Here is a 15,760-nt window from a genome sequence, read left to right on the forward strand (position 1 = left end):
ATTGGAGGCACCTGTAGTAGCTGTGGAGAGGCATTCCATGTCACTGGTGTACTACATCGGATGTCCAGGGGTCCACTACAGTGATGAACCCACTATGTGTGTACAGGGTGCAACGGTGACTACCCACTGTGGATGTGCTGTGTGGCACCATGCCTGTAGGTATCGACCATGGCCTTGTCTGTCTGAGTCATTGACAATTGTGTGTGGTAGACATCGCGCACACGGCCCTGTGGTGGCCCATGTGACATACAACCATACTAGTGTGAGGTGTCACATTCTCTACGGATATGCTGACAGTGTGGATGTCTGCTATGTTGTGCATAGGTCATGTCATGGTGTGACAATGCTGCAGCCAGACATCCACGCATGGGACATGGCATGTGCCATGTCACAACGCAGCACCCGATGCAGGGCATGGGTCACATTGGTAACACCTGTGCTCTGGCCAGATCACAGCTCACTATGTGGTACTGTGTGCATACTGCACTGGCATACCAATGCATACTACACATGCAGCCATTGTGTAACACCTACACCATTGTATGCATAGCTGAATGCACGTAACACACCAATAGGTTGTGTGGTGTCATACCACTCTACGCCAACGGGTGTATCTACTGTACATGGGTGGTGTGTGTGTCGGGTGGTGCGAGCTGTATACCGTGACTGGGGCACACACAGGTGAGCATGTCATGCCTAGACACATGGGGAATATCAATACAGCAGAACATGCCTTTGACTAGCAACAGACTTACCTGCAACAGACCCTTGTCCTGCGACACGCCATACGTATCTGTAAAGGCATTACACAAAGGTATACACATTAGCCATTACTATCTACACGGTCAGCACTGTGCATGTCACATCATGCATGTGTGTGGTAGCAAGTGCTATGCACATGTCTGCTAACACAACATAGCATACTATGGTTTGCATCTTGTGTGGCCATATACCTGGCATGTATTGCTATATCATGTGTTGTACTATGACACCCACACCCACGTCGGACAAACATGCAACACTGACTTACCATGTGGCTCCAGGCTCATAGCTTGGGAGACACCCACCTCCACGATGGACGCAAGTGTTTCTGCGTGTTGTTCCGAGGCTGTCGCCAGACTGGCCAGGAGCCCTCCGCGGCTGTGAGTGGGGCTGGGTTGGTGGCCCACCACCTGTCCCACGCTGTTGCCTGGCGATTGCAGCGCACGCCGTCTTGCATGCCGGATCAGGTCTGTGCAGTGCCCGCGGATTTGCTAATACCTGTCGTTGTATCCGCCCACGCTGTTCTCCCTCCTGCACATCTCCTCCCACATCTCCTGCCGCTCCTGTGCCTGCTGTGGCACATGGCTAAATAGCACAGCGTGGTTACTATGGAGGTATGGAATGATCACCTCCTCCTCCTGTCGGCTGAAAGGTGGAAGCCGGGAACGTGGCATTATCTGGAAGACATAATGATGGTGGCAGGTCACATTCACACTGCTGTGCTGGCATACTGTTGGAAATACATTGCTATGACATGTACGACATCTGCACAGTGATCTGTGAAGGCATCGTGGCAGTGACACAGCCGATGTTGTGGCTTCACACCATTGAGCACTGGGTGTCACATCATATCTGTGTGCCACCCCATCACACTGTACACGCACCATGTAGATGTTAGCCTGCCGTGGACATGTGTACCTGGCTGCACCTATGTCCATATCAGTTGGCATAGGTCCCCATGTGACGCCTGTGCTACTGTTCACCTGGACGCTGTGTATATGTCAGTACACATCACGCCTGTGTCCATTGTGAACGCCAGCAGCGCACTGTACACATACACATGGACACCTGCACATGCATGTGTTGTGCCATGTACTTCCACACAGCACTGTACGGGTGCTGGACAACTTGCCACAGCTCACCTGTGTTGCACATGTGATAGACATGGAGCAATGTGTAACCAAGGACACATTAGCAGGAAAGGCCATGCATAGCATGTACACACACATTGTGCAGAGCATCACACAGCACCTGTAACATGACAGGGTGCATCACCGCCACATTACTGCTGTGTATGGTTGATAGTGAGAGTGCCTTTGTCCATTGCACCATGTGGGACTGTGATAGCTCATGCAGCCTTGCTGGTCAGGTCTGCATGATATGGCAGGTATGCCACATACATGGCACTGGGTGTGATCCACCTGGGGTTGACGGCATGTGGTTAGTAGTGGCGGTAGTATAGTTGGGTTATGAGTCTAGGTGGGGGGTAAGGGTGGGGGTGTTAGTCTTGATTAGAACAAGGACAAAGCCCGTGCAAATTTAAGTGGAATTTGAGTGCAGTTTTGAAAAGGCTGCTGGAAGGTAGAGTAATTATAGAGGGTGGAAGATTGTTCCAAAGTTTAGATATGGTACATGAAAATATGGCTTCTCCTGCTGAGTTTTGATAACATTTGAGGTTTGATAACAGTGAGTTGATTTTTGTTCCTTGATCTTAGGGGTCTAGTGGAGTGATAGTGTTGGAGAAGGGTTTGAAGGGAAGGGATGTTATGGGGGTGGTTAATAAGTTTATGAGCAAGGGTGAGTTGATTAAAGTGAAGGAGTTGTGGGAGTTCTAGCCAGTTTAGTTCTTTAAGGGAGATACAATGATGGCTGCAGTAGGAGGTTCCAATGGCAAATTTAGCAATTTTGTTGTAACAAGCATCCAGCTTGTGTAGGTCTGTCTGTCTAAGGTTGGTAAGTATGGAGGATGCATAGAGTAGGGTGGAGATTAGCTGGGAATTGGCTATGGAGATTCTAGCCACCTTGGTTAGGAATTGGTGGCTTCGATATAATGCACCAAGTTTCTTGTGAACTTTTTTTATTGTGAGAGATATGTGGGTGTCAAATTTAAGTTTGTTGTCTATTTCCACACCAGGTAATTTTGTGTGTTCTGATGGAGAGATGATAGCATTGTCTTTGGCGAGAATGTTGAAGTGGGGGTGTTTTGGGTGGCTTTCGAAGGTTGGAACAGGAGATGTTTTGTCTTACTTGGGTTGAGTAGGAGCTGAGCATTGGATAGCCAGCTTTCTACCGAAGAGAATGATTCCGGTGTGATTTGTTGTAGTTCTGGTAGAGTGGGAGCAGAGCAGATGAGAGTAGAGTCATCTGCGTATTGTATAAGAGCTAATTGTGTGGTGGCAGTATGCAGGTTGCTAGTGAAAAGTGAGAATAGCAGAGGGCCAAGGATAGACCCTTGGGGAACTCCGAGAGTAACTGGGAGGCGAGGTGATAGGTTATTGTCCCAGATTACTGATTGCTGGCGTCCGTGTAGATAGCTGTGGAACCAGTTGCAGGCTGATTGTGAGAAGGAGAGGTTGGGGAGAGTAGAGAGTAGTAGCTCATGAGATACCATGTCAAAGGCCTTTGAGAGATCTAGAAATACGGCAGTAGAGAAGAGGCCATTGTTTTTGTGATGAAGTATAGTGTTGGTGAAGGAGAGCAGAGTGGAGGTAGTGCTGTGATATGGCCTGAAACCATGTTGGGTTTTGGAGAGGAGATTATTAGCTAGGAGGTAGTTGGAGACCTGGGTGCTGATACATTTTTCAAGTATCTTGGAGACAGGGGAGAGGATAGCAATGGGGCGATAATTGGAGAGGTCGGTGGAGGGTGTGTCTTTGTGGAGGGGAATGATGTGGGATATTTTCCATATCGAGGGAACATAGCCTTCTGTTATGGAATGGTTGATTAGAATTGAAATTGGGTAGGCGAGTGTATTAGCTGCAATTTTCAAGTATTCAGATGAGAGGTTGTCAGCTGCGAGTTTGATGGGTTTAAGTTTTGACAATAGTCTTTTTATGTTGTAGGTAGGTACTGAGGTGAAGAAGAAAAGAGGAGTGGGGGGTTTAGGGTTAGGAGTTGGGGAGGCTGTTGTAGGGAAGTGGTGTTTGTTTAGAGATGTTATAGTTTCAGTGAAGTGTTTGTTGAAGGATTCAGCAATACTGCTGGAGGAGGGGGGAATGGACGGCTGGGGGTATCAACCTTTCCTGGGTGGAGCATAGTGTTAATAGTGGATAAGAATTGCTTAGGGTTGTGGCTGGTAGAGTTTAGGGTGGATTTATAGTAGAGGGATTTGTCTAATTTTATTTGCTTTTTGGCTTTATTGTGCAGTTCAAAGAATGATTGCCTATCCGAGTTATTTTTTTCTTAGTCCCCAGTACTCCCAGGCCTTATCTCTGGATTTCATTAGGGTTCTGGTGGTCTTTTGTAACAATGGGACATGCCTGGATCTGACTTTGGCATTTCTTACAGGAGCATGGGTGTTTAGGATGGAGAAGAAGGTACTGTTGAAGAAGTGGACCGATTAGATCAAAAGGTGCTTCAACAAAGTATTAGTTTAAGGGTGTGCACACTTATGTAAACAGCTTATTGTACTTTTTTTATTTTTTATATTTTTTCCCCTAACAAATTTGTTTTTCAATTGAGTTGTACAGGTTATAGGTCACATTAAAGGTGGGAAAATGTTTGAAATGATTTATTGTGGTCTCATTTTTTATATCACAAAAACCTGGCATTTTAACAGGGGTGTGTAAACTTTTTATATCCATTGTATATAGAAATACCACCTTGGGCCTCTCCCAGAAACAGACACCAGAAATAACAGGATAAATCTAGTCGTCAAAGGTAAAAAAAAATAAATGAATAAAATGCAAAAGTTGGGCTATTTAGAAGTACTACTTTTCAGGACAACATAAATGTACCTGACATAACAAATGTACTACGTTCTGACGAGTACGATGCCCTCTTGATTCTTTTGCTGCCACCTTAAAATGAGACCTTTGTGGTAGTCCCTACAAATCTGCAGTGATTGCCGAAACTTTTCAGCCACTACATTTAGAACTATCGCTTCCAGTAACTTTCTCAAAATCTCTGCACTCATGTTTGTATGTTCTATTGTAACGCAATCATCAGCCTAAGGTTCTGCTCCTCCTCAAATTTCTCTGAAGAAATGGTCCATATTACCCCAGAACTGTCTAGCATCTACTGTCTGGGAATATGAAACTGACATTACAACCAGCAGAAACATAACCTACAAACTACTCTTATCCAATAACCTCACACCTTTTCAACTGCTTGGGACTGAGAACATGACACAACTATAGCTATATCTAATGAACCACTCTTATCCCAAAAAATCTTCCCTAATTCCAGCCATATGCAAAAGCTGTTTGACATCTGATAATTTCTGGGCTACAAGTACACCATGGTCATCAAGACAGTGGAATTTCTTAGCCGCCTGACCACATTTCCCCTCGTTTGCATAAGTACTACCTCAAGTCTTCCAAGAAAACTGGGTTAGATGGAACAATCTCATTAACAAAAACAATAACTAGCCTTAGTTTTCCTTACATCTTTTCAGCACACCTTTTCTGACCAAGACAGCACAGTAGTCAGTCAGCAAATGACTCATATAAGCCAGGGCCCAAGAAGCCATAGGGATGCTGTTCTGGGATGCATTTTAGAGGATGCTCCCAATGTTTTAATCCAGCGGTGTCCCAAACAAAAACAACGAGTAAGAAAAGAATCCCAGTCTTATTTTTTTTTCTTTCAAGGAAACCATAAGTTGTGCCCAAGGTTTAATGTTCAAAGATGACAAAATAGCAGCTCACAATAAAATAAGCCAGTTGTCATCTGAGAATACAGCCTCCATCCCTAACCCCTCAAAAAAGACAGTTACTGTCTATGCATCTCCCTGGTGATAGACTTGGATGAAAGTAAAGAAATATATTAAGTGACTACTGACATTCATGTACATAGCATGCCTCACTCTTCAAACCTAACCATCACAGGCAGCTACCTGTATACATGTCTGATGTGAAAGTGAAAAAATTATTACAGTAATGTATGCTACCTTATTGCTCCTAGACATTGCACTGCCTCTACACAAGCTATAGTAACCTTCTTTGTACACCGCTGAGGTCTGTTAATAGAAAAGTAAAATAAAAACTAACCACACTGTATTCAGTTCAGACAAAAGCTAGTGCACACCTCTATGGTTTGATTGTGATGAGAATTAAAGAAGTAATAACCATACAATCTTCCCTCCCCCACATAACCTACAGTAGCTTTCGGTACACACACACATCTGAGCAGGGCTGGCTTTAGAATGTGTTCTGTTGAGAGCAGAGACCATTATCCGCTTTATCTCAACAAGGTCAGCCCTGTTCAGGTTAAAGAGCATAATCAGAAAATGTCAATTTATATAGTTTGGAGAGTGGGGCCCCCCAGACTCCTCGAAGACTGAAGTGTCTGAATGTTCTGTGATATATTTTATGCATTACATTTGAAATATAATTACTTATTAGCTGCATTTTTAATGATACCCAGAGGAATAAGTTATGTGCCCTGGCATTATTGGATGTATGCACTGATAAACATCAGTGCTATTTTTTACACACACACACACAAACACAAGCCACAGTGAATGCTGTTTAGCAGTCATCAAACAGCAGCAAGGGTAAGTAATTTTTATTTACCTCAGTGAGGAGTAATGCATACCCATCACTGTCTCTTATTTCTCAGACCTTCCCTGATTTTGCTCATAGTTTTGCACTGTCCAATGTAAAAAGTTTGTTTTGCTGGTAAATAATTCAGGATTACAGACAGTCAATAAATCCAGACAGTTGAGTTTTATATTTCTTAATGTACAAAAAATGCATGTTGATGCAAAAGGTATTATTCTATTAACTTTTTTAAGTGAATTAGAGTAATATTTAAAACACGTTCCTGAGTTGAGCCTTTATTCTGCTATTAATTTTGGTACTGCACTGAATTTTTCAGCAAAAAAAGTTGAGAGTTATAGTATCTAAAAGAAAAAAACTTTCCTGAAGTTCGGAAGCATCATCTCTTCTTAAAATCCAAGATTTGCACTGAGATCAGTCACTATGGGCTGCTGATTACCTTACTCAGTTCTGTTTACCTTACTCATGTTCAGTATCAGCTTTATGTTAATAGGGTCATATCACAGCCCTGCAGTTAAAAAACATACTCAGGAAATTAATACACTTTCACTTTTTTCCTCATTTTCCCCAAACAACAGCAAGGATGACTAAGGGGCTCCCCTTGGGTCCACAGGTATTGCAAGTACCTAAAGCTGGCTATGTTGTTGTTGGTTTTAGTGGATAGAATGTCTACCAGCGGGTTTTGGCTAAGCTAGGACACCATGTCAGTGGTATAATACTTAATGGAATTGTGAAGCCTGTTACTTGATAAAACACTGTTACTATAACCAGAGATATCTTTGAATTTTATGGGAGATATAAATAAGAGTTATTAATCACTTGATTTATTAACTGTACATGATTGCTGTACTAGCTTTTGCTAGTTTGACAGACATCTTACAAAATATTAAGATAAGAAAACTTGCTGTGGTTGGGGGCCTCCCAGGAACAGTGGGCCCCCACTGACCACAGGGTTCGCTGGTGCCTAAAGCCGACTATGCTTGTTTTCACTAGTTCTGTACTACTGATCCTAAGTTTCATCAAATATTAGACTTTCTGCCAACCTGTTAACACATTCTGGTTAAGAAAATTTTAAATTTTATGTCTCGGCTGAATTGATCTAAGGATTTCCATCAGTACTCAATAGTTCATTTTTATTTATTTATTTACATTTGTTGTCCGGGAGTGTCCGACTGGACGTAGGTCCATTTTCAGTGGAGGCCCAGGGAGAAAAGCTCCACAGTTAAAATAAACAGACAGTAGTTACATTGGATTACATAACGATTAACAATTTAACATAGCAATTAATTACAAACATATTTACTGATGAAGAAAATAGTACATCAGTAAACAGCTAGAATCTTTATATGCGAAGTACATAACAGACATTAACAAATGTTACAATAAGAAGTTCATGCTGTATAATAAGTACTAGGCTTATGAGCATCTGAGCTTGCTATAATCAAGTTAGTTAGTGGGGTGGGTGATATTAGAGTGGGAGTTGCAAGGGCATACCCAGCATGTTTTTAGGTGCGCTTTTAGTAAAGTTTTGAAATGGGTGCATGATGGTACGGAGGTTAATTGTGGGTGGGAGGGAGTTCCATAATTTGGCTATAATTGCATAATGAATTGACAGTCACGCACTTTGAGTAATTTAACAATATAACGTATCCAGACCTGCGTTTTATATAAAACTTTTTTTTTCTTTACGCACACATTTGCAAGACTGTGACAAAACACCATGAATTAGATCAATTTAAAGGTCTGCTACATGACTGACCTTGAACTGAACTGACAATTTTGTACAGAACAGAAATTTATGACTCTTAATTAAAACCGTTAGTTACTCGCGAGTTTCCAAACGTGCAACAAAAATCCAAAGACTCAGTGACCCCAGAAACCCTTCCGCTGCGTGTTAGTGTGACTTAGTCCCTAATTTTATGCCAGCTACCTGTCACCTAACCCCACCTACAAGGACCTTCCCAATATGACATTTTCTAAATTCAGAATATTACAATTTCTTGTAAATCTGACATGCTTGCGCTGTTGAATTGCTCACATTGTGATGACCTCTATGTCAGGGCAGCCTGCTAGTTTTACCCCCCCCCCCCCCCCGGGAGCGCACAATAAAAAGAAAAATAAGTTTGCCGTGTCCTGACAGTAACGCATTAATGGCATTCCGATAAATGAACAAATTGAAAAAAAATCAAAGTCCCATTCCAAGCCTGGCGCAGAATGAATAAAGCCATACACTATTTCAGTAAATCAGGTCTTCCAACATTACAGGACTTAAAAAAATCATCTCTTTGCACGTGCGTGCGTATCTCAAATTACGCATGCGTAGTGTTACTTTCTGTTCATGAAACATGGCTGCTTCCAATAGTAGGGTTCTGAGATCTGTCTTAAATGGATGTTATGGTTCGGTTTCATGGTTGTCACTTTGCGGAAGGCATTGCACTGAGTCTGCACAACGGACCTGCATGGGAAAAGGGTGGTACCTGTCACAAAGTGTAAGTATTGCCATTTTTAACATAGGTACTGGCTGCAGAAGATCGAACACTTTACCCGGGAGAAAACTGGATGTCTGCATTTGACATTCTAAAAAGTCGCCTGTAGCGAAGTTTATCCTACGTTTTTCGTTAAATGTGGGTGCTTGGTTATCTGTATAGGCTATTTGGCTATTAGTGGTATACATATGAGCAGAGTATGCCTTCAGCTAGTTTTATAGCTACTTCTTCGTTTCTAGTAATGCCAGGGAAGAATTTAATTTATTTATTCTTTGCTGACCGTGTGAATGGGCTGCTGTAATCACTTCTGTTTCATAGAATAGAGCAAATATACAATTATATAAATAGAATAGACTGAACTTATTGATTTACTATTGGGTGATTGAAAAGATGCCGTTCTACTTAACCATTTTTAGTTATGATCTGCGAGCTCCATGGAACAGAACGGTTACGTAGTTAAACAGAAAAGACTTAGCAGTAAATGCACAAAAAGAGTAAAATAATTGTTCTAGATACAGAGATTGTACAAATGCTGCATATACAGTTAGGCATAATCGTTTAGTCGAACAATGTCAGAGTTTGTACTCTAGATTTATCATTTCACTGTTGTTACTTAGCATTTGTTGTTGGATTTATTCCTACAAGGATTTCTTAGCAGGCATGCTGATACAGGCTTCTCTTCTCCTATTAACCTTTTGAGGGGTGATCTGGAAAGTATAATATTATTCTCCTGACTATATATATATATATATATATATATATATATATTGTTCCTTGAGTGGTAATTTATAGTTTTTTTTAGGATTTTGAAGAAGACAGTTTAACAGATGAGCAGCTCTGCCAGTAACTGTTAAACACTGGAGAACCATAATGAGGTTGCAGTGGTGTTTTTGGGGAAGTGCTAGTGTGGTTTTTGATAAGTAATCCTTGTAATTTTGTTCTTAATTTAACTACCTTTTACACCATTATCCAGTAAAAGCAGGTGATGTGGGGATTGAGTCATGGGGAGATTTTCTGATATTTCAAAATCGTGATTTGTTTTGTAAATATTGCAGTAAATGTGGCAATTAAGTGCAAAATATTTTCTATTAAATTACAAAAACACCTAAAGTTCTGTAATGATGGGTCTTGGCTTAAGTAGTAAAGTGAAACCACCGAGTAACATGGTGTTTCAATAAGAAATGACATTGGGTAAGGTAGCAGGCATACCTGGGTGAAGATATTTTACTCTGTCGTTTGACCTCATGCTTTTTTTCTGGTCTTTCACAGAATTTTTATTTTGGCAGCAAAACAAGACAAATTAAACAGATAATGTCTGTAATGTAAGGTGCCTACACTTATTACTTGTAATGATTATGAATTCATCAACGTAAATGAATAAAAATGCAAGGAGTATTATATTGTGTTGAGCACTACTGTCAGTTCCTTAGAGAAAAGTTAGAAAATTTTGGATGATTATAAACTGATAATTTTTACTGAGATTATTTATAGTTTATGACCTTTGGTAACTTATGGTTTGGTATGTTGTGGCCTGTAGACATTCTGCAGTAGACATGTAGAAGTTAAGCAAATTATGACAGTCCCAAGCAATGGCTACAGATTAGGTAGTTGTAATAAAGTAATACCTACATTCTCAAATGAACAGGAATGCCTGTTTTTTTACATGTGCTTTGTGAACCATTTTATATGCTTTGTGAACCATTTTATATTTTTTACCATGGCAGTTCTTAGGATTTTATCATTATTTAAAGTTTTGGGATGCAGTATGTGCATCAGAATGATCAGGGTAACTATAACCGGAAAGACAGCAAGCTTTGTTTCTACTAAAAGGGAATTAGGCAAGCCTGTAGACCTTTATTGCACCTCTCCTACATGCATGTGTCCTTTTTGAAAGCCAGCCCTGGCAAATGCAATGCATTACTTTGTTTAAGAGAGAGAAAAATATATTCAAGGTCCAATCCTGTGTGCAGTACTGTACATCAGGTGTTTTTTTTTTTTTTTTTTTTTCAGACCTTCACAGATCTAGGATCACAGAAGCTCAGCAGATTTTCTGCCTCAAAGGTACATGTAATACATTGTGTTAAAGAGCTAACATGCAGTAAGTGGATGTCATGTTTGTAATGTATGGTTGGTAATTGGTAAATACACACAGGAACACTGAATGGTGACTGACTTTCATGAGATCTTTAATCAGAATGAACTAAAAGACCATTCAGAAGAAATGTGAAGCACATTATGCACATCTTTAAAGATAATGAAATTACCCCACCTGGCTACAATATCTTCAGACTTGACCGTACTTCCAAAAAGGGAGGGGGTGTGGCAATCCTCTATAAAACAGAGCTACAAGTCAGCACCTTACATCCTAACTTACCTATAGACTCTTCTGCAGAAATAATTATCTGTAAACTTCAGGTAAACACAAGTAAAACCATAAATATTATCTGTGTTTATCTTCCCCCAGGAAATAACAGCAATATACTAGAGCATATCCTCAACTGGCTTTCTATTAATCTCCCGCAAGAAACCATGGTCCTCGGCGACTTTAATATAGATTGGAATTCCTGTACTAATACTAATCCCTCTACCCACATTAACCTGTATGGCTTCTCACAACTTATAAACTCCCCTACCAGAACTAATAGACTCAATAACAAAGAAAGTACTTTGGATTGGATACTTACTAATAATCCTCAGCAATCCTACACAACAGGAACCCTTCCAGATGATATAAGTGACCACTCACTTACATATATTATCAGACATAAAACCAACATAATATTCCCTAACACTCTCAGAACAATACGCTCTAAAAAGGAATTTAACCCAGAACTTTTCCAAACAGAACTAAAACAATGTAATTGGATACCATTAAAATATCTCCCTCTAAATGAAGCAGTGGAATACTTTAACTCCACATTCTTAGCCACCCTGGATCACCACGCTCCAATTTGCTCTATTAGAATTAAAGCTAAACCAGCCCCTTGGTTCACTAACAATACTAAACAAAAAATCCAACTTAGAAACAAATCCTGGGCAAAATGGCGTACAACTAAGAATGCAACAGACCGCCAAACCTTTAGAGAACATAGAAACAATACAAAAAAAGCCATACTTCTAGACAAAAAGAATTATTATCTTCAGCTACAACAAACCTCTCTCAAAGAACCCAAAAAATTTTGGACTTCTATTAATAATCTTCTTTACCCAGGCCAACTAATAACACCTAACCCACTAGGCTCTAACCCTGAGAATCCCACACAAACAGCAAATGCCTTTAACTCTTTCTTCACTGATACCATCCAAACTCTAGCTAGCCACCTATCTCCTAACACATCTAATCTGACCACTTCCTCTACAAATCCACCTCCTCTATTTCACCTCCAACTAGTATCTACCTCCTACATTTCCTCTCTTCTACATAAGTTAAAACCTACCACCCCCTCAGCTGACAAACTCCCAGCAGAATTCTTGCAAAAAGGAGCTAAAGCCATTGCCTACCCTATTTCTATTCTGATAAATAGAACAATAAGTGAAGGAACTGTCCCTTCAATATGGAAAAATTCACACATCATCCCACTACACAAAGGTGGGAGCTCCAATGACTTTTCTAACTTTCGCCCCATAGCTTTACTTTCCCCTATCGCAAAAATTATGGAAAAATGCATCCATAAACAACTACTCAACCACCTTCTCCAGAACAACCTACTCGCTAACTGTCAACACGGCTTCAGACCTTTCCATAGTACCACCACTGCACTGCTATCATTCACAAACAGCATCAGCAATAATCGTAACAATAATTGTCTTTCATCTGCAGTCTTCTTTGACCTATCCAAAGCTTTTGACATGGTTAACCACCAACTACTACTCCATACACTGAATACTCTCTCACTCAATCCTCTTGCCTTGAACTGGTTTACATCTTACCTTGATAATCGTCACCAGACTGTACTCTGGAAAAATAAACTATCCGATCACCTTCCTATCTCTCTCTGTGCCCCTCAAGGATCTATATTAGGCCCACTCTTATTTTCCATCTTCATTAATGACCTGCAAACAGCCATTCCTTACTCCACCTGCATTCAGTATGCAGATGATTCTACCATAATCTGCTCAGCCTCTTCTCAAATTGAACTACAGTCTCTTACCCAAAAAGCATTCAACACTGTTGAACTATGGTTTTCTCAACGCTGCCTCCTTCTGAATCCCAAAAAAACTAAACTGCTACTCTTCTCACCAACCCAAAAGTCCATATCTTTACCTTTCAGTCTCACTTCTAGCAGTGGTACTCTTATCTCTCCTGACCCTACCACTAAACTTCTAGGAATAACAATAGACAACAATCTAAACTTTGATACTCACATAAACACTACAATAAAGTCGGTCAACAAAAAACTGGGATCCCTCTATAGAATTAAACCTTACCTTACACCAGCAGCTAAGACTGCTATAGCCAGAACTCACCTAATATCCACCCTGCTTTACGCCTCTCCCATTTATACTAATCTCTCAAAGAACAACATCAGGAAACTAACTACTTCCTATAATAATATTGCTAGATTTGCTACAGGCTCTCCAACTGGCTTGAATTTCTTAATCCGCTTCAATATCACCAGCTTATAATAGCCCATAAGACTCTATATCCCAGTACCTAACAATATCCCAGTACTCTCTAGCCTCATTACACCTTATAAAAACCTCACATCTCTACGCTCCTCTAACAAACTACTGATCAGTACTATTAAATCCAACAAAACAGCAGGTGAGTCTTTGTTCTCTAACTCTGTAGGAAAACTTTGGAATAAACTTCCCTCTGAAATCACATCTCAAACTTCTCTCTCACTTTTTAAAAGGAATTTGAAACTCTACCTTAATTACTGGCTATGTACCTGTACTAACCCTGACTAAATCTTCTCATATTCACTTATCCCACCTCATCCCTTACTAGCTCCCTTTTATGTATCAATAAACTACATTATTGCATATATCTTACAAGTATATATCTACATCGTACCTCAGTCTCTTACAAAATGACCATGTTAATTCTACTCTGTACCTTACAAAATGACCATGGTAACACCAATTTGTACTATTGAATAAAAAAAAACAAAAAAAAAACTTTTTTTTGTAATATTGCTATCTCTATTATCTGTATAACTCCTGTTTTTAACTTTGTAAAGAAAATCTGTATTATTCTTGGAGCTTTTCTCTCCGGGCCTCTACTGAAAATGGACATGTCTCCAGCTAGACTAGCCCGGTCAACAAATGTAAAATAAATAAAAAATAAATAAATCTTCCTCTTGCACCATTAGCATTTAAAGCTATGCAACCAACGTATGACAGTCCCATAAAGTATATATGATATCTAAGGAAGGATACATAACGTTACATTGATAATTTAAAATCTTAAGCATATACCAAGCATGCCATAGACTTTTTGCATCAAGTTAAAACCATTCTCTACTCATTCAGAAAATGTAAAATAGACTTCTGACTGTGCATAGGGTACATGATTCCTTCCATTTTCATTGGTTTACTGAACAAGTCACTTAACCAGATGGTTCTCTCTGGTTGCCCTGAAAAAAATAGTTTGTCCAGTGGGCTTACCCAGTCAACAAATGGGTAAAAATAATAAAAAAAAAAAAATGTTCATGCACTTTTTTCAGTCATTTAAGAATCACATTCAACTCCCTAATACCATCGTGAGAATGGACCCCATTCCTAAGTCAAAGTATGATTGAAGTTCATTGTTTCAGTCTTTGATGTTAACCAAAAGTGCTCTTTACAGCACCCGCAATGTGCCTAATAATGACTCCTTCTGCAATTTGTACAGAGTTGCATGTATTGGTCATGTATTGGTGACACATCTAAGTATAATTGTAAATTCTTTTTTATAAGACCCGTTGCTCCTACTACCATTGGAACTGTCGGGATATCCTTCTTCCACATTGCCTTCATTTCTGCCTGCAAATCCTGGTATTTTTATAACTTTGTGTATCTTTGTACGTAAGGTGTTGTAGTACCTGGGTGTAACAATTTCAATGATCAATGCTACTTTTGTCTTCTTTTCACAGACTATTGTATCTGGTTTTCTCGCATCTGTTTTTTTGAACAGTTGGTAATGGATGTAAACTTATCATTTTCTATGATTTGTTGCTTATGTTTCCAGTGTTTTTCAGCAACTTCAATATTATGTTTGCGCAATCCCCAATGCAACAGTCTTGCCACATTATTATGCCTTTCAGTATATAAAACTCACAACCGGCAACAAGATGTGACTGTTTCCAGTTCTGTTTTACAAAACCTACATTTCTGTTTCTCCCACGTGTTCAATGGATAAAATCTTGGGCCACCAATATTAACTTTTCATCTTTTGGTTTAAATTCACCTCTCCATAACCATTTCTACATTTGATCCTGGTCAACATCAGGTTGTTCCACAAGTTTTTTATGCTTGCAACTATATTTATGCATTTTCCACATTTCTTGCCTTTTCATCTGATCCTTCACCTTGTATTCCTTTTGTTTTTTGGCACATTCATTTGCTGCCTGATTTTTATCTATTTCTTATTTGATTTCCATTCCTGCTTGGCGCCGATATGCTTCTGCTAAACTAAGCAGGGAAGTCATCATAAACTTGTTCTCGCCATGTTTCAAAACTGTCACTATGTTTGGGTCTTGTGAGGTCAGCAGATAGGTATGCAGTCCCACGATTGCAGATCTATACATGTAATCAGTTTCGAGGAGGCCCATACCCCCTTCAGAACAGGGAATATATAATCTTGGTATGCAC

General features: G+C 39.9%; 1 protein-coding gene across 2 annotated transcripts in view; it reads left to right on the forward strand.

The window, feature by feature from the left end:
- Positions 1 to 8,781: 8,781 nt before the first annotated feature.
- MRPS9 (mitochondrial ribosomal protein S9) overlaps positions 8,782 to 15,760 on the forward strand; it is a 1,235,001-nt gene continuing 1,228,022 nt past the window's right edge. The window contains exons 1-2 of one of the 2 annotated variants that reach the window (XM_044070995.1): positions 8,782 to 8,968; positions 10,976 to 11,026. In XM_044070995.1, the coding sequence (XP_043926930.1) occupies positions 8,825 to 8,968; positions 10,976 to 11,026 (195 nt within the window). In that variant the 5' untranslated portion in view covers positions 8,782 to 8,824. The remainder of the gene's footprint in view (positions 8,969 to 10,975; positions 11,027 to 15,760) is intronic. The other variant, XM_044070996.1, reaches the window with a different exon arrangement.

Source organism: Protopterus annectens, chromosome 5.part0, assembly GCF_019279795.1.
Source record: "Protopterus annectens isolate FY-2018-M chromosome 5.part0, PAN1.0, whole genome shotgun sequence".
NCBI lineage: Eukaryota > Metazoa > Chordata > Ceratodontiformes > Protopteridae > Protopterus > Protopterus annectens.